Raw genomic sequence first — 25,747 nt, forward strand, 5'->3', positions numbered from 1 at the left:
GTATGATTAATAGCCGTGTCAACAAATATAAGAGCACGGAATTGCCACTGCAACTTGAAGTTTAGGCGGTTTTTATGGCGCCCGACATTGCCCCGCCGTTTATCATAATATACCCTATGAGGTAGACACGCAATGGGTATATAGAGTTTAATGTTTTATATATATTTTCTTATTATTTTCTATTTTCTTTGTATACCCTGAACCCATTGAAAATGGGAAATCAGGGTATAATGTTTTTTTAAAAGTGTGTAACAGGCAGAAGGAGGCATGGCGGACCCCACAAAGTATATATATTCTTGATTAGGGCGACGAGCTGAGTTGATTTGGCCCTGTCCGTCTGTCTGTCCGTCCGTCCGTCCGTCCGTCCGTATGCATGAACGCGTCGATCTCAGAAGATATAAGAGCTAGAGACTTGAATTTGTTTTTCCTAGGTCCGTGTATATCACGCGCATATCGAGCTTTTCTATAAATATCGATCAATATTCCCGATATTTTATTATCGATTAAACCCCTTATCGAAAGCTAGTTTATTTAATTATATCTCCTACACCTTTAGAGCTAGAGCTTCCAAATTTTAAATGTAGACTTATATCTTTATCTCCCACCCCTATATCCACCCCCTCACCATCACCTTTGTAAAAGGCGTATTTCAAGTACTAGAGACTTGTGCTTTGAAATGTACATATATTTGAACATTATGATTATATTCTGAAAGTTTCATTAAGATTGTACATCTAGAAATAAAATTATTCATTAAATAAATTCTTATAATATTGCCCACACTGCAGCGCAGTCTAAGCGCAATCGCTGCTTACTGAGCAGTTAGCAGAGCGCGTTCTAATACGTGCGCGTGTATGTATGTGTGTCTAAAAGAAGAGCAGAGTGATTAGAATATCAGATTGGAGGGTTCAGGGTTATGGCACTTCGACTAACATATATATATGTGACTCTCGAAGATCAAGAGTTGACAAAAAGCCTTTATGTATGTATATACCTTTTATCATTTCCGCCAACTCCAATAATCAGACATCTATAAATTCTCCAGGCTTCAAAGGAGAGACAATAATGCTTAAATTTCTGATTTGTATATTTAAAAAGTCTAGTCTTATAATATATACATTTCATATATATACGTACACGTATATATTTTTCATTCAAGTACGTTTCTTTCTTTTTGAAATGGAACAAAAGAAAACGTCTCCCTGACTAAACGTAAAAGGTCATCAAATGTGTTCCCATAAAAACCTGAACTTGAAATTTCTTTCGTTCTTTTATGCGAATTGCATTTCGCAACAAAACACTAATTAAATTAAAAATAATACAAATTCAATGTTAAAGTTAAATTAATAATTCAATTTGGTTTCTTTTAATTTCAAGTTTTTATTTTATATTTAACAACATTGAATGTTACGTAAATAAATAAATTTATAAATATCATTGTGATATTTATATATTTAAAGGAGATAGCTCAAGGTACGATTTAACAACTTTTGAAAAATAGTTTACATTTAATTTATTCCCAGTAATATAACTATAAATAAATAAATAAATACAATAAGCTTTAATAATTAAGTAATTTTCTTTAAAAAAAAATAAAAATAAAATAAAATTAATTCCCAGATATATTTCCATTAAAATATTTATAAATACAATTCAACTTGGAGTAATTAAACTAAAATTATATATATAAATTGATTTCGCATTGACAAACAGCAGTTTCCAGCTGTAATAAATATTCAAATAAATATCTATACAAAATAATAAACACTTAATTAAGGCCAGTTTTAACATCACAAGCAACGCCGCAGATATAGTATATACACCCTATAGGGTATACTTCTGCTTCGACACCTCAACGTGCAGCTTTGCTGTTTGATATTTGAGTTTTGAAGAAAAAAAAGCTCTTATAAAATTCGGTGCGCTTGTGATACGAGCGCAGTCGCAAAACGGCAATCGCAACGCTTGGACGTGTCGCGAACAGCACGAAAAAAAATCAGATAAAGCGAATTTGTATAGCCCGCTGAATGTGCCTCAAAGTAAGCTAATGCCAGGGGAAAACCTCTAAATGCTAAAACGCCAACCGCTAACCGTCAACCAGCAATCGCTAACCGCTAACAAATTGGCCAGCAAAACAAAAGACTTAGGCAACGAACGCGAATACATTTCTCGGCTGTGGCACGGGGCACGGTCTTCAACGGTTAAAGTGGCAATTGGCATGCGTCTCTGTGTTAAAGTGTGCAGTGCGGTGTATTGTGCATCTGAATCGAAATTGCCACAGTGTGTGCGGCTCAGTGTGCGAGCCATAGCCAAACTCCCAGCGACTCTCACCATATCCGTATTGCATTCTACAAGAGCCGCGGATATCGATTGCAACAAATGTATATATGTATACATACATATCTAAATAGATACGTATATGCAATTAAGCTATCCATAGCCAAGGGTATGCTGTTGGCCAATAGCCTTGTTTAGCAATTGGCCAAAAGTGCACACCGGCTGCCGTGTTGCACTTCTTGCGTGGCCAAAACAAAAAGAACTCTGTTAATTAAGTTGGCCAGCAACGCGTGTTGTTTGCTTTTGCTTTTGCCAATCGATCGCCACCGCCAAGTGTGAATCGAGATCGTGTTGGCATCCAAACTTGGCTATATCTTGCTGGGTGTATGTGTGTGAAACAGCTATATCAGATTATACAGTATATATATTGAATGTGGAATCTAAAGTGTCTAGCGAAAATATAAATTCTGCAAGGGCATACATATTCACACACATATAGCCGCGTGTGTCTGCTATATCACATATATATGCTGTAACTTATATGTCTCTCTGCCATAAGCCATATATGTATATTCTAAGTCTGTACAATCAATTACTCCATTTACTCATCTGTTCTTATTGTCTGGATAAACAGGTTTCCATGATATTATCACATTAGCTATAACGTTTAATAATTTTATTATTTATAATATTATTATATTATAATATAATTAATTTTATATGTCAGCATGACAAACTGGTTGTATTTGATTGTATCAATCCAATCGTAAACCATCCAGTTGCTCAGAGAAATGATTCAAGTTATATAGCATTTTTATTGACAATTTCAAATCTTCTGAAAATGTTTTGAAAAATATGCAGCCAAAAATTAAATCAATAATTAATTACTTCATAATAGCTGAAATTCATTGCTGAAGATCAAGTGTAAACATTTAGAGCGAATGTTTAAATCTGTGAAAAAATAATTTTTCAAGCTAAATATATTGCATAAAATATAATTCGACTTTAGTCGATTTTCTTATGGTACAAACTTAAGCATACTGAGAGCATTTTATTTTGGTAGTTCTCTTACTAGATCATGCTTCTCTTTTTTGACTTATTCCGATGCTCTCTCAGATCTTCAATAAATGTAATGGGTTTATTAAATCCCAAGACATCTAAAACTTAAAATTAATATGAAGTGCACTTGTCTTTGTTAAAAATACCCCAGAAGAGTTTTCTGTGTATAAACATTCTGCGTAGAGTGTGAATCTTGGAAAACTCTTGTAAAAACTAACCTCACTTTACCGTTGTACTCAATAAACATCTCGTATATATCATCTTCATGTTAAAGCCACTCAAAGCAAATTTGAATTAAAAACTCAATTTTTCACTTCAAACTTTCATCAAATGCAATATAAACACATATATCGTATATGATTTATACACCGTCTTTTATATCTACCATAATACTAGCGTTTACATTTATGGCTCTGCTCGCTTTATGAGGAAGCAGCTTCGTCACGTTTGGCCTCTGAGCTCAACTTTGTGGCTGGTAATTTTTATTGTAATCACGTGTTAATTTGGAAACGATGGCGCTTCCGTGCGACCCTTAATTAGATCAAATTCAAAACTTAATTAAAAACTGAAGAAAAAGAGACAACAAGAAAAAACAAGTGATTCATATTTATGTTCTCACATGGCGCTATATGCATATAGAATGCTCCAGTTGCAGCAATTAAACAGTTTGCCACATTGTCTGCCACATCTATCTGCATGTCTGTGCCATGGTGCAACGCGTGAGAATGTCTACAGATAAGACATGAGAGAGTGAGAGAGAGGGAGGGAGAGGGCAAGAGGGAGCTCAACTCTAGTTAGCTGTCGTGTGGCAAGTGCTGCATGAAATAGTTGAACTCGCTTTGGTCTCTGTTTCTGTGGCTCTGTGTGTCTTGGGCTAACAAGCTGAGACGCTCGGGAATAAGCCCACATTACATATATAAATATATAACTTATTGATCAAATGTGTGTTAAGAGTTCCGGCAGTAAAGTCAAGTATTGTATTTATTATTGAAAGTATAAATGCAATATTCGATTCCTTCTCTCTCTCTCCCTCTCCCTCTCTCTCTCTGTCTCTGTCTTGGCCTTTGCTCGCTGGCTGTTTAGCTGGCGGGCTTATACAAGATTATAACTATAACGAATGCCGGTTACGAGTTCAGCAAACAAGTTTGCGATGAATTTTATTTCATTTTTGTAACAATCAAACAATTTACAAATTTTAAAATGAAAACTTCAGACATGCAACACATGAATTATGCCATTTATTGTTGTAGAAGAGACAGCAGAGACAGCCGAGACCTATGCGCTTTGTAAGCCCTTTCGCTTTTATGGCGCTATCTTGTTAACCGGCTGTCATCAAAACCCCCTGAAGGCCAACTCTTGACAGCAGGCCTAATTTGCTGTCCAATGTCAGGCGGGACAGCGATTATTATGACTTATTTTATTTACAATTTTCGTTGTGAAGATAAAACATGAAATTGTTCGCATTTCCGCTGTGCATTGCATAATTCTTAATTATTTAAAAAAAAAAGAGTAGAAATTTTTTTTTGTTTATTATTAACTGTTGACATCTTTTACATAATTTATATCAATTTTTCGCACGAGACAGTTTTAAACTAGTTTTGATTAGCTTATCTTCAGATAGCGCCAAACGTAACGCAATTACCCAAAAGAAAGTGAAAACTAGAAAAATTACCAAAATATTGAAAGCATGTTGTGCGTGTGTGTCTGTGTGTGAGTGCGTATGGGCTAGACAACAGTTAGCCATAAATCAAATATATAATTGATTAGGTGAAACGAAAAATAAAACTTAGTTTGTCAATTTGATAAAGCTTCGCCTTTACTTAGTTTAGCTGCCAAGCCAAAGAGTGTCTAGCAAAACGAACTGTCAGCAAAATTTATGCTCAACTCTTGCGCATGCCATGCACGTTATGCACGAGGGTCGACTCCAAACTTTTAATGGCCAGCAGGTGTTGGCTTGCCTTATATTGCGTGTGAATTTCTGAATGGGCATATTGAGTTATTGAGTGTGGCTAATGATGATTGGCTGGCCATTTACTTGGAAGCAGAGCTCGAAAGAAAGAGCTTGAAAGAGAGAAAAAATATTGAACAACAAATTTACTCTTATAAATGAGCTAGTTCTTCATTTCTATTCCTGTTATTCTCTTTCTGTTTTGCCTCTGAGTAGAAAACAAGCTGACAAATAAGTGGATTTTTTTTGTGCTATTCTTGATTTGAATTATCATAATTTAGAAGTCATCTTCATTATTTAAAACATTTGTATAGAATATATGTATTTTGTTAGCCAAAAAGTCGCATATCATTAAAATTGTTCAATAGGTCTTATTTCCCACAAAAATCATAAAAATTTCTATGCTCAGTTTTTGCAAACATGAAACTGGTTTGTGTAGTTAAAAGAGCATCAATCAATATGTGACATCTATCAATTGCTGTTATACTTGACCAAAACTCATAAGAAAAACACTCAAAGTAATTGCAAGCAAATATTGCTGTCAAGCGCCGCAGGATTTCGCGAAGGTCTCTCCAGATGTGGTGTTACAGTGGCTCGACATATGTGTATATGAAATGTCATGGGAATTATTATGGGAATTTAACAGCTGTGAATTATAAATAGAAGTAGAGATACATTCACCTGATATAAATGCTAAGATAAAACCAATTTAAATAGTATTCCCACCAGCCTAACAATATAAACGACAACCCTCGTGGTAAATCTCATGTGCATATGATATAGAGCACTCTACGTATGTGTGTGTAATGTACATTATATATACATATATTTCGCGTCAGCAACAACTGCTCAATCTTAATCATAGAGCTCTGTCTTGATCGCAATCACAGCCGTGCATGCGAGACCAGCTATTAACAAGGCTAAGCAATAGACAAGCCCCATTTGAATACAATATCTTGACAACTTCAATTGTAATCTGCAATGCCCGCAATTGGCTGCATATACAATAATATATAATAACAATATATAAATCTGTTAACAAAGGGCAAGAAATGACATTGCATATATTAAATGGTTTATATATGCAATCCTGAGTAATCCAGTAAACTATACTTCATGTATTGAATGGGTTTATAATTGAAATTAGCATTAGCTATGCATCGATTTAAGTTCGATTTAATTAAGTCTTTGATAGATGGCATTCATCTGGCAAACTTTCAATGAGAACAAGCGACAGTGCTTCAATATGGGCTATATTCTATATACTATTTAGTCTATAGCCATATTTGAAATATTAAATATAGTATACAACTACAAAGAAAGAAATAATATCAATATTATTTTTATAGATATATTATTTTTATATATTATTTTTATAGAATTATGCTTTGATCTGCGCCGACTAAAGCCCACTTATTTTCAATTTGCAATCACTTAAGAAATCGCTTGGCTTATTATAGAAATATATACTTATTTTTTCTTAGAAAAAGAAATTATTTTTAATTTATTCCCTTATATAAGAAATACCAGATAAAAGCCCCATAAAATATTTATATAATAAAATAATTAATTTTAACTCGCTTCAATTTCATGTTAATTGATTGAGAAATCTATAATTATTTGCATACAATTAACATAGATTTGGTGTTGATGGGCATATTAAATGATTGATTTATTGAAATTTCCAGCGTGAATCATTAACTAGTTTGTTTATTGGCCACATCAAGTTGGCTAAATTGAATTGAATTGCAATTGTATTCATTTTCACGATTTTCAGTTGTTTATGGCTAATTATTTGAGTTTATATGAATGCGATTGCCTAATTTTTTCCCCCTCATTTAGCCGGGATTCGCCATGCAACGCTTTCTGCTGACCACTGTCCTCTGCTGGCTGCTCTGTCAGCTGCCTGGTGGCGCCCAGTCATCTGGCCTGCAGGTGATGAAGCAATGGAAGCTGCTGCGCTACAACTTTCCAAAGCAGATGCGGTCCGGCGATACGAACTTTTATAATCCGGAAAATGTGCTCATCACGGGCATTGCCGTCACGACTGATCGCATTTTTGTGGCCACGCCGAAGCTGTTCTCGGGCGTGCCATCGACTGTGAGCTGGGTGCCAAAGGACAAGATCGGGGACTCACCCACGCTGCAGGCATTCCCCGACTGGTCCTTCTCGAACACAGCGCGCACGAACTTCAACTGCAGCGATTTGATTCTGACCTCGGTTTATCGCCTGCGCATTGACTCCTGCAATCGCCTGTGGTTGCTTGATGCGGGCATCTCGCGTTCCCTGGAGGATTACGAGCCCACCTGCCCGCCCAAGATACTCGTTGTCGACCTGAAGACGGATCGCGTCGTTCGTCGCATTGACTTCCCGCCCGAAGTGCTGCGCGGTGAGACCCTGTTCACCAACATGGTCATCGATGAGACGACGGCCACGTCCTGTGACGACGTGTTCATCTACATAACGGATACCGTAGAGCCGGGCATTATTGTGTACGACAGCGGCAAAGATGTAACCTGGCGTGTCTCGCATCCAGGTACAAATCTAAGTCAAAGATAAAAGTGTGAGCTTGTTTTATATGTATGTCAATCGTAGCCATGTACCCGGATCCGGACTTTGCGCAATCCGAGATACTCAACGATCGCTTTGTGCTGATGGACGGCGTGGTGGGTCTGACATTCGATGAGAAACAGGGCATTGTATACTTCCAGCCACTGGCCACAGATCGGTAAGATTTGAGTCTATCTAGGTATATGGAATCTATATATGTATATCTGTATACTCCCATCTCTCCCAGCGTCTTCTCGGTGCACAAGGACGTGCTGCGCAGTGGACCGCTGCCCAATGGCCAAATGCTGGACGTCAAGCTGGTGGGCAAGAAGTCGTCGCAGGGCATTGGCTTGGCGGTGTCCCCTTATGATAGCAACCTGATCTTTAGTCCGCTCACTGAGACGGCAATTGCCACCTGGAATCCGGCGACCAATCAGCAAGCTGTCCTAGCGCAAGATGTCGACCGGCTGCAGTTTGTCGCGGACCTGACCACGACACGGGCAGAACCGGGCGTCGTCTATGCCATATCCTCGAAGTTCCATCGCTTCTTCCTCAAGAACCTCAATCCCAATGAGTATAATAATCGCATCCTACGCATCGAACTGCCACAGGTCAAGGGCCAAACTCTCAAGAGTCCCTTGCTAGGCCATTCCCTGCCTTTGCCCACAGCCCCAGCTCACAATAGCCTGCTCCACTACAGCCTGTACAATGCTCCAGCACACACGAACATCCACGTGCACTCGCAGGCGAACAGGAATGCGCTGCAAACGTACTTTACCAGTCCGGCCTTTGGCACGCCCCTGACCACCAAGACGCCGTACAAGTTCGAGAATACGGGCTTTGTCAACTATGGTCTACGCAATCCATTCACGGCGCTCAATCAGGGCGAGGCCTTTCCGCCCAGCAAGGCGACACGTGACAACTATCAGCGGTCCTATCTGGACACCCTGGTGAGCAGCCCCGTGACCACGCCTGCAGCTGCGCCCACGCCCTACCCTCAAAGCCTTCGCCACAGTGGCTTCTACTATCCCTAAACGGACTATTTTGTATTTGTATATTCTTTTGTATTTCTGTAAATATTTTGTTTAATTTATTTTAATTTTTGTTTCCGCCTCTCTTTTTATTTGTTTGTAAATATTTTATGATTTTCTATAATAATTGGTTGTTAATCCAAGAACATGTCCTTTTCATGTCATTGAACAAATATACATATACATATATAAATAAAAAAAAAAAAAATTTACTTTTATTGATTGAGGCACTGAGTGTGTAGAGAAAAATATTTTTAAGGACTTTACATGCAGCCTATTTCAGTATCTATTTCAGTCTGAGTATGGGATGGAATAGTCCGAAATTGAGGCAGACTATGCAGAAATCGTAGTCGATGAGAGAAATATAAAGCAGAAGAAACTGCTATCTATGCCATCCAATAATTATAAATAATATATCAAATTAACATTTAGCCTTATTGCATAACTTGGAGGAAAAAAATACTTAGGGGAAATTCTTGGAATAAATACTGTGAAGACATATTTGGGAGACATATATAGAGGAAATACTTGGAAAAAATACTTAGGAGAAATACGTGGAAGAAATAAATAGAGGAAATACTCAAAATAAATGCTTAGAGGAAATACTTTACAATTCTTAAATGAAATACATAGAAGAGTTCCACTTTTTATTTTTCTACAAATTTCATAGTTTCTTAGGACACTAACTAAAGTTTGAAGTTTATAATGTACTCTCGCGAAGTTTAAAGAATCATATCATCAAAGATAATTAAATATTAAAGATAATTAACTGATTATAGAATGTTGTAAACTGATCTAAAACAGATTCTAAAACAAAGTTAGAGTTCAGTATGAAATCAATTTATAGACAGTTGTGAATGTCAAAGAAGTTGATTAGCCGAAACACGACTTTGACATTTGTTTCAGAGTATTTAACTACAATTAATTGAACTATCTAAAAACCTTTTCAATTTTGCTGTTAACTGAATGTTTGACTATATATCTGACTAACAGCTGCCAGCTGAAGTCATAATAAATTGATTAAACAAATTTTTAATTACATAATTAAGTTACAGTTTCTGACAAGTTGAGCTCTGGCGCTCTCAAAGCCGACTTTAATGAGCCATAAAACGACGGCTTAACCAGTTCTCAAATGAAATTGTGATTTTATATTTTGTTTGTTTCTATCTTAGGCAACGCTTTCGGGCGATTTCTCGCTTATGGTGGCTTGGTTCTGCTTGGCTAATCTGAACTTAAGTTTCATTTGGTTTTGGTCTTTGGCTCGACTTAATTGATACAAAATAAGTGCAAAAAATGCAGCCGATTCGTAAATTGATTGATCGAGTAGGCCATAATTTTAAACGTTTCCAAAACTTTAATGACATTAAATTCCTAAGCGTTGCTGTAAGAGAAATAAATTGTTAATTTGTTTTGAAGCAACTTCCGCTCTCTTCATGCCTTAAACTGGTTGAGAATCGCAAGCATTCAGCTGTGGAATCGTGCAAAGTCCGCTTTATGTGCATAGCTGAAAGTCCATTCAAATTTCAAAAATTTCTTTTTAAAGCACTTGCAGCCTGAGCTGTAAACATCAAAACATTAAAGAAAACAATTAAGATTGATTAAGTTTTTGGCTATTAGACTAGTGGATACTCTGTAAACTCATGATAATAAATATTTTAATTATTGAATAAGAAAAATTGTAGGAATTATTTAACAACTTTTTAAACTTTACTTTCTGGTCTATATAAAAAATATTTTAGAATATTTTTATAAAAATATCTGTTTTTCCAAACTGTTAAACTACCCTCGGAAAGACAAAGTTTTTTTACTATAGGCTCAAGCCGTAGGTACAAAAGCTTGCAACTATTTCTCTGTCTCTTGCTACAATATATTATATACATCAGCACTTTCACTGTTTACAGGGTATATACAAATTTGAGTACTCCTTGCAAAATGGAATGTAAGTGGCATGAAAACATGGAATCAAACACGCTGATACAAAAATAAAAACATGTGACGGCAAACGAAATTCCGGCGCGTGGAAAAAGCAAGTTCACTGACGATCCCAAATACCCGAAGATCGACCAACTGTAGCCGGTTTGGCTTTGATGGTTTTGGAGTGTTGGCTCAGAAGTGGTTAAGCCTACACTCAAATTGCGGGTTGACAGCATTTTCCGGCAGACAGCGGGCGGCCGGGCAAGCGGATGAACGAGCGCAGGAGTGAGCGAGAGGCAGATCAATTAACATGCTGTGAGCCAAGGAGGATGGATGCAGGTGGCATGAAGTGTGCGTGTTCTATGCGTCTATGTAAATAGAAAGAGAAAAGGTGTCCATAAATCTCACAAGTATTTAACGGCAATAAACTCGACGTGTATGTGTGTGAGTGCGTGTGTACCTGTGATAGGGCTCTCGACTGTTTTGCCCCTTTTAGGGTTTGTTAACACTAGCTAGGCCAACATTGGCCCTACCTGCGGCTGCACCTCAGTGTTGCAGCATCGCCTGAGCAGCTAAGACGAGATTTTCATTTTTCTTTTCGAGCTCTTCAAATGTTTCGTGTCAGCATTGTCCTGTTGGCAGTGGGCCTAGTCCTAGTCCTGGCCAATGCGAATACCCAACAGTTGCGCATTAAGCAGCTGCACACGCTACACAGGTGGAGCAATCTGAGCCTGGGACTAGATGAGGCCAGCAATAGCCATTTCCTGCCCGTCGATCTGGACATTGAGTATGGCGACGAGGGGCGTCATCGCACATTTCTGACCATACCACGCCTGAGCACGGGCACGCCATTTACGCTGGCCACCGTGGCAGCGGCTGATAATAAAGTGGTTGAGAATCCCCGCCTGGAGCCCTATCCCAGCCTGGAATGGCATCAGTCAGCTAACAACTGTTCGGGCATCACTTCGGCTATCAGGACTTATGTGAGTTCAGGCTCCGAGATGAGCTTAAACGTATTTTAACATCTATTCCGCCTGCAGATTGATGAGTGCTGGCGCCTTTGGGTCGTGGATTCGGGTCAAGTGAACTCCTTGCAGTTGTGTGCTCCACAAATCTTGATATTCGATCTGGTCAAAGATGTCCTGGTGCAGCGTACCATGCTGGCCCCGCACATGTATACACCCAGCGTATCGATTTTTACGGCGATGGCCGTGGATCTGGCTGAGAGCAAATGCTTGGGTGGCTGGGCTTATATAGCGGACGCCTGGGGCTATGGCCTGATTGTTTTTGATGCACTCACTGACAAATCCTGGCGCATCGAGCACGAGTCCATGCAGCCGTCCTTGGGAGTGCGTCGCTTTGGCAACGCCCATGCTGGCATTTTCACAGTGAGCTTGAGTCCGCGTCACGCAGCAGGTTGTCTCGTTCACATCATCTTGAAAACATATCTCTACTTCTTCCTTCCTTTCGATTTCAGAGCGCTTTTTGTATTTCCACACGCTGAACAGCTTCTATGAGATAGCCCTTCCCTTGCACGTTGTCAACAATGAGAGCATCTGGCAGCAGCAAACCTCGAGCAAGGCGATCAGCAAACATTTTCGCATCCTGGGCACGCGTGGCACCCAGTGCGAATCTGAGGTCATGGACAGTGGCGGTAATCTCTACTGCAGCCTCATCAGCCTGGGTGCTTTGATCAGCTGGAACGAGCATTCCAATTACACTGCAGACGATATACGCGCGGTGGCCTACAATCCGCAGCAGCTTAAATTTGTAACTGGCCTGAAAATCAATCAGAACTCAAAGGGAGAGAATGAACTATGGGCGTTGAGTAGTGAACCGAATCTCTTTGTGGGCGGCACCTTGAAAGAAAATGAGATTAAGTTTCAAATTGTTGGCTGTCGTACAGCGGATTTGCTGGCAAATAGACCATGCACAGTGGGCGCCGCGCAGTCGTAATTACTCTTAATAATACGTATTAGTTTTAAACTTAATAAATCGCTTACGCGCATTAGCTGCCTGTCACGACACGCAGTCAGCTGTTGTGGCCAAGTGAATACCGATTACACTGCTATCGATTTGTCGTTCATCACTAGGCCGGCCGCTTGTTTACGTGTTGCATTAGAGGAGTGTTGATTATTTGGAATTTCTATATTTGTATTAATAATTAGCGTTAAACATGACAAATCTACAGCGTTGGCTATTCTATGCAACGCTCTTCGCGGTGCCTTACCTGAGCATTGTATTGGGAACAGTGCAAACCTCATTTACAACCAAATATTTGCTACACATTCAACTGCTACCGCTGGTGCTGCTAGTTCTTTTTGGTGTAAGTTTCTAAAAGAATCCCATTCATACTTCAGGTTAACCCATTTTTATTTACCTTTAGATATATTCCGCTTGGATTGTGCTGTATCGCACTTTCACATTTAACGACTGTCCCTCAGCTGCAAAGGAATTGCAGCTGGAGATATTGGAGGCGCGGAAAGATTTGATTGCAAAGGGATTCAAGTTTCGCGATTGATGCCACAGAGAATGTTTTTAATTAAACTGACATCTGCATGTACATACATTTATAGCTGAATACATTTATTGTAATCTGTAATTCCATTTAATATAAAGAGAAATTTGAGGTGTAAGTAAAACTTTTATTCCCTGAGATCTGCGTGCAGCCTTACCGCAGTATATGAATTCAATTCCCATTCGAATTGAGCCCAACACGATCCAATTAGCTGCGCTATGCTAATTATCATTTTCCACAGAGAGCGCGAATGCTGCTGTACCCTTAACAAGAGAGACACAAACCTCCCCTCTAATTGAATTACGCTGCTTTTTAGTGCACTTCTACTAAGCTTTGGCCTATGCATTAGCCGCGTACGATCTGTGAATTGTAATATGCATGCACACATATGCATGTGTATGCATATATACACATATACTTCTATAGGACCAAGCCCAACTCTAATTACGTATGCATGTGAGCGTTCGCTCTCGCGCTCAGACTGGAAAGCAGTGGAGCCGCTGCTGTTGCTGTCCAAACCAAGAGGCGAAACGTTGAAACAGTTCACGCTTAGACGTCAGCACGTTCACAACAACTAGCGCTTTAATTGTGTCCGTGTCAGCATAACATAAATCGTTACCCGTAAGAAGAGGAAAATAAAAAGAAATCAAGAAGCATGACTCACAAGATTATATTATTGGCCTGCCTGGCAGTTTCTGTGTGTGGCGCCGCTAAGGTAAGTGTTACATAATCACAGCAAAACTTACACACTATCAAATTAAAATGCAAGCAATGAAATTCGCGATTTCAACAAAAGTAATGTACTGGGTCAGGGTCGACAGTCTTAAATAAAAGAAAAATAAAAAAGAAGCAGCCTCGCGCCTATTTCAAATGCAGCAACAAGTGGCGCGCCCTATAAAATGGGTTGAATGAACTGATGATGGAAAATGCTGCAGCTGGAAAATATTTAATTCACATGTATATACATACATATATGCATAAATAATTGTATAAATTCAGTTTTCTCTGTTGTGTTTTTGTTTTGAGAGCCAAAACCGGTTCTTAATGCCGACCAGTTTCCATTTCATTGTATTTAAATGTGTGTGTATGTGTGAGTGTAATGCATGCGGGAACCGGTGCTGTCTGCTTGCCCACTGGCCACTCTTGGAAGCCTCTTTCCAGACAACCTGTTGTTGCTCTTGCTGCTGCTGCTGTTCACAAGAATGGAACTCATAACAGTTCTACTGATGAGCTTCCAGTATAGACAGCACTATAAGAACTTCTGTCTGGTAAAAAAAAAAAACAATTGAACACGATGGAATTATAAGCAAATTTCGTTTGTTGAAAACAGAGTTGTATCTATTTATGCATGTGTATGTGCGGCTACGCTGGCATTTTTAAATGAACGTTTTATTTAATGCGCATCATTTGCCGACTTAGTCACGACAAGTTGTAATTTGCCTCATGCAAAATTTCGCAATCTATAGTTAAAAATTTGTTATTAGGTTCACAAAGATTATGGAAAATATATGTATATGAATTATATGAGATTGTATACTCATTTGTTTTTATCAAATAGCAATGTCTTTTGCAATATGTTTAAATGAAATATGCCAAACTGTGGAGCTTTATTTTATGTAGAAATAAAAACCAGATGTTGGAAAAAAAAAGGAGAAATATAATTAACAATAATATTTGGAATGTCAATCAGCTGAAATATTTTTGCAGATATATTAATCTATGTATGTATGTATGTGTATATATATATATGTATACATTCGCGTGCACAGACTTAAACTTAAAATTTTGTAGACAATTAGCGTATATCTTCCATTTCTTTTTATTTATATATTTACATATACATACATATGTACATTATACTTGCTGATGGATAAGTAAATAAAAATTATATAATTAAATTTTGTTTAGCATTAGATCCATTATTTTGATTCATACATATATATTTTCATATGCATAATTATATTTATTTTAAAGATTGCTTGATAATTAAAAAATTATTTAAATCAAGTTATCATTTTTTGCACATGACATGTATATATATATATGTACATGTGCATATATTTATGTATGTATATAGATAATCACGAGATATTTTTAGAAGTCTGGCAACGCGATGATATTAAATGTAGCTTCATTTAGTGTGATTAAAGTATATAGAACACTTTGTTTTGGAAATATAAAGACTATAAAGTTAGCCATTTATGATATACTCTTTCAAAGAGAGCAAATGAGGCCTAGCTCTTTTTTTGGTTCATACCCTGAAGCCATTGTTTGCTTTTGTTCGAGTCACAGAATTCAATTTTTGGCTGTGCTCAGTCAAACGAAACTGTTTTGCATTTGCAGTAGAAATGCAAATTGGCAGGCACAAAATATGGGCATCACATTATGAAGCATGTGCATTATACGACACACCCATACACACACCCACACACACCCGCATACACCTGACTCACACCTGTATTGCATTGTTTACCAGGTGCCCGTTGCCATTTACTATGAGTCCCTGTGCCCGGACAGCGCCAAGTTTATTACGGAGCAACTGTATCCGGCGATGAAGACCGAGCTGCGTGACTTCGTCGAACTGACATTTGTGCCCTTTGGCAAATCCCAGGTGAGTCAATGGAACAATGCCTCATTTGTCACACTGGCGCACTAACTAACTGAAACTCTTCATTCTCCATTTGCATTTCCCACGCAGTTTTTCACACAAGGCTCGGAGGTGACCTTCACCTGCCACCACGGCCCCAACGAGTGCTACGGCAACAAGGTGCATGCCTGCGCCATTGAGCACATTCAGGCTAATTCATACCAGGTGGAATACACCCGCGAATCGCTAACGCTTGACTTTATCAACTGCCTGATGCGCGCCGGCAAGAACTTCCCCGACAACGTGTACCCCGGCCAGCGTTGCGCTACGGAAAACCATGTCAACAACTGGGAGAACATCAAGACCTGTGCCAACACCACCGATGGCAGCATCCTGCTGCGCAAGGCTGGCGAGACCACGCAGCGACTAAAGGAGCCGCTGACCAGTGTGCCCACCATCCTGTTCAATGAGGTAGGCCCCAGCTAGCCGCAGGCTCCCCAATCTTATCAGCGACTAAAATTGATTCTCCTTTGACCTATCGCAGCAATTCGACAAGAAAGTCAATGAGCGCGCCCAGGTCAACTTTGCCGGCACGCTCTGCAAATATGTGTCGGCGCCCCAGCCCCGCATCTGCGCCCAACATAACGGCGCCATGGGTCTCGTTGGCACTGGCTCCCTTCTCAGCGCCATCTTGGGCATCTGGTTCATGCGTCAGCTTTTCAACTAAGTGCTCGGCATGAATATCTAATTTGAATCTCCGCAATTTGTATATTACTTTATTATTTTACATCCCAGCTTAATTAAAATCCGTCCACAGTTAGCTCTAGCATTTATGCAAAAGTTTATCAAATAATAATACAATCGGAGCTTTAACAAATTAAAGATTTATCTATTTGAAACTAGACTTTGATTGTGTTTATCTATCAATGTGCTGAAAATGTATTAAAATGTGGCTATATAAATTTAATGATTGATGCATTTTCATTGGAATTTCTATATGAAGTCGGAGCTGTAATTGGAGCGAATTGCATATGACTTAATCTGCCTCCCTGACTAACTTGATTAATAGTATTACAAGTTTTTATTTAACAAGGTTTCATTCTTAAAATCTGTATTTTCCATCTGTGAGAATTGAGTACTCGTGTTGTAGTAGCTTAATGAATCACATAAAAAATCCAGCTGGTAGTTAACGTAACGTAAAGCTGATATTAATAGAGAAATTCTTCTCAATTATTTTTTCATATACTAGTTATTTATTTATTTATAATATCTATCAATTTTTTATTATTTTTATATCATTTTTAATTTAGAATATCTTTGAAATGACAATTAATATTATGATTGTCAATGTCATATGATTCTTAGAGTTTTTAGTAATTTCATTGAATTAAAAATTGTTTTGCACTTTGCAGTCTAAGCCTGAACCAATAAAATTGAAAAACCAGGATATAATGGTTTTAATATGAGCTTAGGGTTTGTTATTAATATTATTTATTTTTTATTATTTTTCTTTGAACATTGAATTGTTATTATTGATGGCCGAGCTGATAGACGCAGTTTTTAAAAACAGAGCCTACATCGCTTTTTAGCAAAGCAGCCTCATAAGGCTAAAATAATACTAGATGAAATGAGGGATTTGATTATCTCTCTTTTTTTCTCTACCGAAAAGAATTCTCACTAATCAAAGTGTTATTATATTGACGTGCTCCTTCACCCCATATATACATATAAATAATTAATATACGCTTAGATTTTTATTATTAGCAAATTAGGTAGCCCTACGGAAATGCACAATAAGCCATTTTATATACATACATATATGCATGTGTAGTTAATTCGAATATTGATAGAGAGAGCTCTATATGTATGTATGTATATGCAGGGGCGTAGCACCAGCTACTGTTTGATGTCAAATATTTTGATCTGTGTTGTGTTTGGGGGCAGCAGCAACAGCAATAGCAACAGCTGCTTATCGAGGTAATTTTTCTACAGGCGATAAGCCGTTGGGCTTTAGCAACAATTGAAAATAATTGTTGTAAACAAGTCAAGTAACATATATATATAAATATATACATGCATAGGTATAAAAGCATTCATAAATTGATGTAAATGTAAAGTGAATCAAAGGCAATTTAATTGAGTTAACATCAAGACAACCCACGCGGCAGCAGTTCAGGAAAGTTAAGAAAGTTATCCACGGGTTGGACGTCATTCCCGCGTATGTATATATATCAATTGATATATACATATATAAATCTGTGCCCATTGCTAATTTGACATAGACGCAGCGTGGCTGCTCTTTAGCCCCTATCACGGGGCATACCTGTGGCCCCAGACTTTATTTTCGGGCGTTCAAATGGTTGCAGCACCCACGCAGAACTAGTGGCATCAATAGTCATTGCATACAGCCAGGCGGCGGTTGGCAACGCTTCGTGTGTCACTCGGCTAAGCGCGCGCATCTGATTGGCTGCGAGGCAGGTACACTCGCACCCACACACCTACACTGACAGGCTCACACCCACTCACGCACACAGTGCTGGGGCTCGTCCTGCGGTATAAAGCAGAGCCGTTTGCTCTTAACGGTATCAAACGAATTTTGGCTTTCAGTCGAGCGACATCAACACCAAAAGCGCGCTAAAACCAAAAGAGTCCAAATTTAATGTTAACAATTCCATTGCAAGCCAGTTAGACTACAAACTAAGTTTCAAAAAATTTATTTAAGAAAAAAAACAAGGTGGCAACTCTGTGTTAGCAGCAAAACCAAGATTTTGTGTGAAGTACAACTTTATACTCAAAAGTTCAAAGTAAAAAATTAAAATTAATAAATTGGTGAGTAACAATAATGAATTTTGAAATGTTTAAGTAATTTAACACTATAAAATGAAATTTTAAAAAATTTTATTTATGTAAAAAATATGTTTAGCTCCAGAAATATATGTTAAAAATAATATAAATTATATATTAATTGATTGAATAATTAATTTATAATTTAAGTTTCACTTGCTTAATGTTTGCCTTACTTTTAAGACCAGAACAAACTTTATTCCTCTCTCTCTCACTCTCTCTTTTTCTCACACACACACAGAAATTTTGATGAGACCCTTTGGTCATATTTTGTGGCCATGTTTATTTGTTCAATTTTAATTGATTCAAATTAGATTAGCGCGCATTTGAAGTTCCTTGTTTGCTGTTGATGCCCATGCTTAACTTCTTCCATTTGGCAGCTTTGATTAATTTTGTATAACTCGCCACGGGCTGCACTCGTTGGCAAAAGTTCAAAGTTTATAAACGTGGCCCCTCGAATCGCCAAGGCAAAACAGCTGCATAAATGAAGACTCGGGACTTGAGTGCCTAAACGGCGAGCATCACTATATAATTTGATGTACCTTTTGCTGAAGCTCCTCGGCGTGCTGCCTGCAAACAGTTTAACTCGATTTATGCCCTGCAACTTGTTTACTTTGCAGAGCTCTATTTAGTACGTATATATATATAGATACATATATGCACATGCTCTTGGTAGAGTAAATTTGTTTAAGGTAAACTAAATTTTTGAGTATCAAGAATTAGCTAGAGTTTGGCAAATATTTTTCTGGATTATTAAAGAAAACTTAATAAGCGCCAAGGCAGCGAAAGAAAAGGATTTGTATAGATAAACTTGAAGTTTAATTTTATAAACCATATGTTAAATCATATGATATCTTTAATATCTCATATCAAAACATGTTACAGAATATATAAGATAGATCACTTAGAGATAGTAATTTTCTGCATAAGTTTTAACAAAAGTATTTCGTTAATTAATGTTTTAGACACAGTAAATATTACCTAGAGTATCTATATGCACAAGGTATACAAATTATACAAAGTACACAAAGTATTCATAGAATATCTCCAACTGAGAATATGAATCTTTATCTGATCAAAGGATTTTCAGCATAACATATGAAAGCATATTATAAGCATTTATAATAATAGTAACTAATGTAACTTATAATAATAGTTATTTATGTAGTTTGTATATGTGTATTTTCATATGTGCATTTTCAGTTTTTATGATTCCACATATAATTTCTGTACTTTTCGCTTTTCCAGTATTTATGTGCCTTCACAGCATATTCTTTCATTTATCTTCTCGACTCACATTCACAAATTAAAATGCGTAACACACGCTCTTAAAGAAATTCAATTTTTAATGTTGCGAGCAGATGAAAAATTTCCTTAAATGCCTTAAAGCATTTATCTGACAGATGTTAATCAGCAACATTTTTATTATAAAGACTTTTTAAAGAACTAGAGAAATTTCTGATCGACTTCGAGTAAAAATGGTTAAAATGATTGGATGATATCACTCCAATATACCACTTTCTGAACGGGCATAAAAAGCGAACTATCTATATGTATCAAGAGAAAAAAATACCATATAAAAAGTGTAATGAAATTGCAAACAACAATAGGACAATAAAAGGAAAATAAACGTAGTGTGAAATGAGACTATTATGATGTGAAAAAAATTTTATTAGCTTCGTTAACCTAATTTCATAAGAATTACATAGAAGGACAACAAATTAAATATAAATATAAATATATATGATTTCTTAAATTCAGTTTGAGTCCTAACTCTTGATTCCATTATTAGTCGATTTATGAATGTCTGAATGAATTTTAATTACTGCCTGAGTCTAATATAAAATTTAATAGAGAGTATATACTTAAGCAAATGTATTTTCTTTGATTATTTATTGCTCTTTTAGTGCCGCTTCAGGTCGAGGTAAGTCTTAAGAGTTTCCGAGTTGCAAACCGCAAAAGGAAAGGGCAAATAGTTTGAAAGGGCATCTAATTAACTTTCAATGTAGTAGTAGTAGTTGCTTATCGCACTCATCTTTTATGTCAGAGGCGAGTTTTTTGTTTTGTTTTGTGTTTTTTGGTTTTTGTTTTCTTCTAATCAGCTCGCGGGTTTGCTTGCTCTTAAATCGGCTATCAGCTCGGCCTGAACGCGATTCGCAGCAGCTTAGCGGGCAAGCCTTTAAGCTCCAGGCGTAACGCCATGCCGAAGGCACGCTTTTGAAAGCTGCGCGGATCTTAATAACAAATATAATATATATTATATAAATATATAATATATATGTAAATTATCAGCTAGCTGCTGATTAGGAAAAATTTCACACGGAACACAAAACATGGCTCAGCGAATGCAACTGAACTTTGTCTTTGGGCAGATGGTAAACGCGCCTGCCGAGCGATTCTACTGAATCAGCACCTGGCTATATACATATACGTGTGTGTGTGTGTATGTGTGGAAAGTTTTGCGAAATTGATTTATATTAGGCAGAGCAACGGATATTATGTGTACTTTTGACAGTGCGGCAGCAGCAGGTCATTAAATCGTTATTAGCTGACAATCGGGTCTGGGAAAATTGATAAGCGAACGGCGGCAGGCGCCGACTGTAGAGGCTCCGTTGCTCATTTGCTGCGTCCCATTTGCTGGTTGACATATGACAGATTGATAAACAAAGTAATAACAATAATATTATTGTTATTCCAGCGTGTTGTGGGTGGGAGTTGCTGTTGATTTTTACTGCAGACATGCACACGCACACACACACACACACTTATCTGTTATGAATGTTTAAATTTAATATAATTCAAAAATAAACCCCATCTCGAGCGATTGTGAGTGGGCAAGTCTGCAAAGACTGAAATGATTTTTAATTGCGATTAAAGCGACGCATTATGTGTCTTATCAATGAGCCAAGAGTCAAGCAATATATATATATATACATATATATATTAATGGGATTATAAAGCTACAGCAGAACGCCTGAGCAGTCGCCGGGCAGCGCTTGAAAATGTGAAATCGTGAATTAAATACCGCTAGCAGCTGCTATTAACTTAGTCGAATGCTGTTTTACCAATAAAACCAAACAAAACTATTCCATTTTAATTCAATAGAAAATTCCGTTTAAAAAAAATACCCCACTTTATCTGTGATCATTCTATGAAAACGTACAAAGTTCCAAAGTAACAAATATATACATACTTATATTAATATACATAACATATGCATTTATAATATAGCAATTAAATTGCAATAAACATATTTTTAAAATCAACTAATCAGTGCGAGCTAAGGTGAGTTTTTGCAATATACATGTCGACACGCGACTTGCTGCGTTTTAGTGATATTAGAAATATTTTCGGGTCCACATGTCGTATGATTGATGGCGAATGCTTCAAAATTCATTGTAAAAGGCTTTCCAAACATAAATATGTATATGAAAATCGTGCAAATTCGAAATGACTTCATTTTATTCGACATTCAGATCACGTAATAAACGCACATTTGCTTAAGTTGTCACACACACACACGCACACACACGCACACACGCGCACTAATTGCCTGTATGTGGGTGAAACATAAATCAAAGCTCAAAAGTTTTTGTGCCCCGGATTAACTACTTAGTAAATGCATGTGACTTGCGTGTGTGTGTGCGTGTGCGTGTGTGTGTTTTGAACTGTGTGCCGTGCGTTTCTAATTAGTGCGGCATATCCGCAGGCCCTGCAGCCCATTGTCAGTGGCATCAACAGGTGGGCGCACGTCACGCCCAAACGCCCAGAGAACTTTAAGCAGAACTAAGTGTTTTAATTGATGTTTGTATTGCTATACCACTCTCTCACACACACTCTCTCTCTCTCTCTTTCTCTCTCTTTGGTAGTTAATATGAAATCCACAATTTCACTGCTGCTGGTTGTCATCTGCACCGTTGTTCTGGCCGCCCAACAGAGCCAGGCTAAAAGTGAGTATTGTCTTTTGTGTTATTTATTTATTTATTCCTTGAAAATATTGGCTAAGGTATGCGTTGATTGCTCTCACACAAGCCACTTTAGTTCTTCTTATGACAATGCGCATTGAACAACAAACCTATAAATGCCCGTCAGGCGGAAGTCCTTACAGACACACACACACACACTTATACACACACTCATACACACCTGTCCACACAGGTTATGGCTGGCAGCTGCAATTGTTACAGTTTAACTTTAACGGAAAACAAACAGAAGCTTCTCCGTCTGCACATCGTTGACATCGTCGGTGTTGCCATTGATATTGCTCCTTTGTGGCTTTGTTTATGCAGCTGCCGCCTCATCAAATTGTGGACGATTGGACAGGTGGGTAAGGGTGTGCAATAGGAACATAGCTACAGCTAGTAGTAGTGCAATTGCCACATGCACCTGCAACATTCTCTGCGCTCTATTTCATTATGCACGCATATTTTCATAAATGAGCAACAGGGAGAGTTGATGTTTCCTATATCATTTATCGGTATTTTTCTTCAATATAGATAGAAAATATTATGAGAGGAAAATAATCACTTTGAAGAGCATAAAATATATATTGTTATATTTCATAAAAGTTAAATGCAATAATTGTGTAAAATTAATTTGATATGACTCTTAATAATTTATATAATTTTGTATTAATTAATTAAATTTTATATTTAAATTTTAATTCATTTACTCAATTGCTTATTAATTAATACAATATTTCGTTTGCCTAAAAATGTCTCAAGCTACTTTCATAAATGAATATCAATCAAGCTGAAATTTTTGATTTGATTTCAAAATTTCTTTCTACTTTTTATAGCCAAACAAAAGCAAAAATTAATTACATTTTTCTTACTCCAATATTGGGACTTCCTAGTCTAATTTTCCACACTTCCATAAACTCAAATTTATATTTTTAGATTTCAGCTCCACTCGAACTGAACTTAAGCACTTTTCCAGTGAACCTTTTGCTTACGCATATATTTTCCCATTCAAAACTTTTATATTGAAACGTCTCATAGATTAGCCAAATGACATTTAATGTGTGTTAACAATATGTTGTTAATGCTTCCCCAAGCGACAAAAAATCTCAAGTATAAAGAACATTCTATTCGAGTGACAGGAACAGAGGTTCAGCTCCCATGTGAAGTCCCATGCCTGGCGGTGTGCGAGCGGAAGCTCAAAAATAGCAACGACGAGTCAACAGACGAAAACAAACGCAGACCAACAAAAAACGAAAAACGAATAAAATGAAAAACACAAAATCATTGTCTCGTATAAAATATCGCATAAGGTCAAATGCTTATCAAACATTTGTCTCTCCAGAGCATTTGGCCAGCGATTAAAGATTTCCACTCTCGCACTTATTGGGGACACACAAAGGCTCCACATGTTCTTCACAGGAGGGCACAAAGTTTGCGGCCTTCCTGCACGAGGGAATAGCCCAAACGGTTTAAACTTTGCTAGGGAGTCGCAGTTAATAACTTCAAATACCCTAAACCAATTGAAGGTGGGTAGAAGAGGCTATGATGTGTTTGTGGGAATTTACTTATAAATGTATGTATGAACTAAGGTCATCTAGGCATATCTATCTGTTTATCAATAAAGTTCAATCCCATAACTACAGCAGCTGAAGCTACTAAAGTCGTTTTTATACAGATAATATATAGTTTTAGTTAAGTTTAGATTTCTCAGTCTATGCTCCGATTAAAGTAAACAAACCAAAATAAAAAAAAAAAAATAAAAAATGAAAATTGAGCTATATCGTATATAGTAAATCGCGTATCGTAAACTGTTGATCGTAAATCATATATCGTAAGTAGTATATCCTAAATTGTATATCTAAAATCGTAAGACGTATATCGCATACGATGTAATCGTAAATTGTATACCGCATATTGTATATTTTATATCGCATCAAAGATGTTTCATTAATCAATTTCCAATTGAAACATATTTCTCAATAGGGTATCTGTCAGTCGTAGCATATTTTCGTAAGCGTGCTGGAACACGCATGTTGTGCGTGGGCCTTATATCGATTACCGCTATAGCTCGAAGCATTTGCAATCTGCTGGCCAAGTAGATGGCGACTAATTCATTTTGCGATTTTACCATTTACTGATATTCTGATTTTACGATTTTGCATTTCACAGAGGGCTGTCAGGCCTATGGGCACGTCTGTTACGGCGGACATGGGAAGCGCTCCTTGAGTGCAACGGGCAATGGTGCAGCTGCCGCCAATGCCAATGCCAATGCCGCTGGCCTCGACCAAGAGTTTGTGCGTCCAAACGGTTTGCTGCCGATGCTGACGCCAAATGAACAGCCACCAGAAAGCGAATTCGATGACTATCCATCTCGTCAAGTGCTCTATAAAATCATGAAGTCTTGGGTAAATTGAAGCTGAATAAATACGAATTTTTAGAGCAAGCCTAAATTGTTTGATTTCGTGCAGTTTAACCGTCCGCATCGACCTGTGCCTCGTCTGGGTGAGCTGGATTATCCGCTCTCGAGCTCCAGCGAAAGTTTTAACCGGGAAAGCGTGATGAATGCGCTCAACTAAGCTAAACAACAAGTGAACCAAATTAAGCACTTTTCAGAACAACACTATCTACTACAACAACAACAAACGCTATTACCTAATGAATGTTTATTAAAATTGTTTCATCGATGTCTACAAATAGTGCGATTCTCGATTCCCTGCTATTTGCATAAATTGTAAAAGTTGTATAAACAAAAAATAACAAAAAAAAAAAAAAAAACCAAAAAAAAGTTACTGAAGTTTTTAAGGGCTGGTAAAAATTTCAGTGTATTTATAGGTAAAAAAAAACACGATGAAAAGTTTTTGAATAAAATACAAGATGAACGACTACAATAGCAGTGTTTTATTGCTTTTATCAAAAATATTATTAACTTTATGTGTGTAACAAGCAAAAGACTATATATATAAAATATTTGTAGTTTGTAATTTTACTAATTATCAATTAAATACAAAATATTCGAAACAAAAATATATACGACTAAAAATACAATTTAAAAAATTCATA

General features: G+C 37.3%; 4 protein-coding genes across 6 annotated transcripts; all 4 read left to right on the top strand.

Annotated features, from left to right (window-relative positions):
- The first annotated feature begins 1,928 nt into the window (after positions 1 to 1,928).
- LOC6573030 lies at positions 1,929 to 12,839 on the top strand. The gene is made up of 7 exons (XM_001999089.3): positions 1,929 to 2,036; positions 7,124 to 7,817; positions 7,877 to 8,009; positions 8,079 to 8,862; positions 11,289 to 11,759; positions 11,817 to 12,192; positions 12,254 to 12,839. Exons 1-7 carry the CDS (start codon positions 2,025 to 2,027, stop codon positions 12,730 to 12,732), a joined length of 2,949 nt encoding a protein of 982 aa, XP_001999125.3. The 5' UTR covers positions 1,929 to 2,024; the 3' UTR covers positions 12,733 to 12,839.
- A 14-nt stretch (positions 12,840 to 12,853) lies between these two features.
- LOC6573028 (dolichol-phosphate mannosyltransferase subunit 3) lies at positions 12,854 to 13,412 on the top strand. Its single transcript, XM_001999087.4, has 2 exons — positions 12,854 to 13,102; positions 13,163 to 13,412. The coding sequence occupies exons 1-2, from the start codon at positions 12,953 to 12,955 to the stop codon at positions 13,295 to 13,297; spliced, it is 285 nt and encodes a 94-aa protein (XP_001999123.1). The 5' UTR covers positions 12,854 to 12,952; the 3' UTR covers positions 13,298 to 13,412.
- A 399-nt stretch (positions 13,413 to 13,811) lies between these two features.
- On the top strand, positions 13,812 to 16,848 carry LOC6573027 (GILT-like protein 1). The gene is made up of 4 exons (XM_001999086.2): positions 13,812 to 14,009; positions 15,771 to 15,905; positions 15,993 to 16,352; positions 16,426 to 16,848. Exons 1-4 carry the CDS (start codon positions 13,950 to 13,952, stop codon positions 16,606 to 16,608), a joined length of 738 nt encoding a protein of 245 aa, XP_001999122.1. The 5' UTR covers positions 13,812 to 13,949; the 3' UTR covers positions 16,609 to 16,848.
- Positions 16,849 to 18,471: 1,623 nt separating this feature from the next.
- LOC6573026 (neuropeptide CCHamide-2) lies at positions 18,472 to 25,575 on the top strand. 3 transcript variants are annotated; one of them, XM_015166708.3, is made up of 4 exons: positions 18,472 to 18,710; positions 22,595 to 22,675; positions 24,857 to 25,092; positions 25,156 to 25,575. In XM_015166708.3, the coding sequence occupies exons 2-4, from the start codon at positions 22,600 to 22,602 to the stop codon at positions 25,261 to 25,263; spliced, it is 420 nt and encodes a 139-aa protein (XP_015022194.1). In that variant the 5' UTR covers positions 18,472 to 18,710; positions 22,595 to 22,599; the 3' UTR covers positions 25,264 to 25,575. The 3 variants fall into 3 exon arrangements, with proteins under 3 accessions (XP_015022194.1, XP_001999121.1, XP_043863345.1); XM_001999085.4 differs by lacking the exon at positions 18,472 to 18,710 and adding an exon at positions 21,692 to 22,010; XM_044007410.1 differs by lacking the exon at positions 18,472 to 18,710 and adding an exon at positions 22,105 to 22,123.
- The last annotated feature ends 172 nt before the right edge of the window (positions 25,576 to 25,747 follow it).

Source organism: Drosophila mojavensis, unplaced genomic scaffold, assembly GCF_018153725.1.
Source record: "Drosophila mojavensis isolate 15081-1352.22 unplaced genomic scaffold, ASM1815372v1 contig_16, whole genome shotgun sequence".
Classification (NCBI taxonomy): Eukaryota; Metazoa; Arthropoda; class Insecta; order Diptera; family Drosophilidae; genus Drosophila; species Drosophila mojavensis.

Excerpts from the sequence above, each read along its gene's own strand:
- LOC6573028 (XM_001999087.4), top strand. The coding sequence starts at position 12,953 with ATGACAAATCTACAGCGTTGGCTATTCTATGCAACGCTCTTCGCGGTG. Across the intron at positions 13,103-13,162 it reads TGCTGCTAGTTCTTTTTGGT|ATATATTCCGCTTGGATTGT; the intron begins GTAAGTTTCTAA and ends ATTTACCTTTAG.
- LOC6573030 (XM_001999089.3), top strand. Across the intron at positions 7,818-7,876 it reads CTGGCGTGTCTCGCATCCAG|CCATGTACCCGGATCCGGAC; the intron begins GTACAAATCTAA and ends TGTCAATCGTAG. Across the intron at positions 8,863-11,288 it reads ACAGTGGCTTCTACTATCCC|CTAGGCCAACATTGGCCCTA; the intron begins TAAACGGACTAT and ends TGTTAACACTAG.
- LOC6573026 (XM_015166708.3), top strand. The coding sequence starts at position 22,600 with ATGAAATCCACAATTTCACTGCTGCTGGTTGTCATCTGCACCGTTGTT. Across the intron at positions 22,676-24,856 it reads CCAACAGAGCCAGGCTAAAA|AGGGCTGTCAGGCCTATGGG; the intron begins GTGAGTATTGTC and ends TGCATTTCACAG. Across the intron at positions 25,093-25,155 it reads ATAAAATCATGAAGTCTTGG|TTTAACCGTCCGCATCGACC; the intron begins GTAAATTGAAGC and ends GATTTCGTGCAG.
- LOC6573027 (XM_001999086.2), top strand. The coding sequence starts at position 13,950 with ATGACTCACAAGATTATATTATTGGCCTGCCTGGCAGTTTCTGTGTGT. Across the intron at positions 14,010-15,770 it reads CTGTGTGTGGCGCCGCTAAG|GTGCCCGTTGCCATTTACTA; the intron begins GTAAGTGTTACA and ends ATTGTTTACCAG. Across the intron at positions 16,353-16,425 it reads CCACCATCCTGTTCAATGAG|CAATTCGACAAGAAAGTCAA; the intron begins GTAGGCCCCAGC and ends GACCTATCGCAG.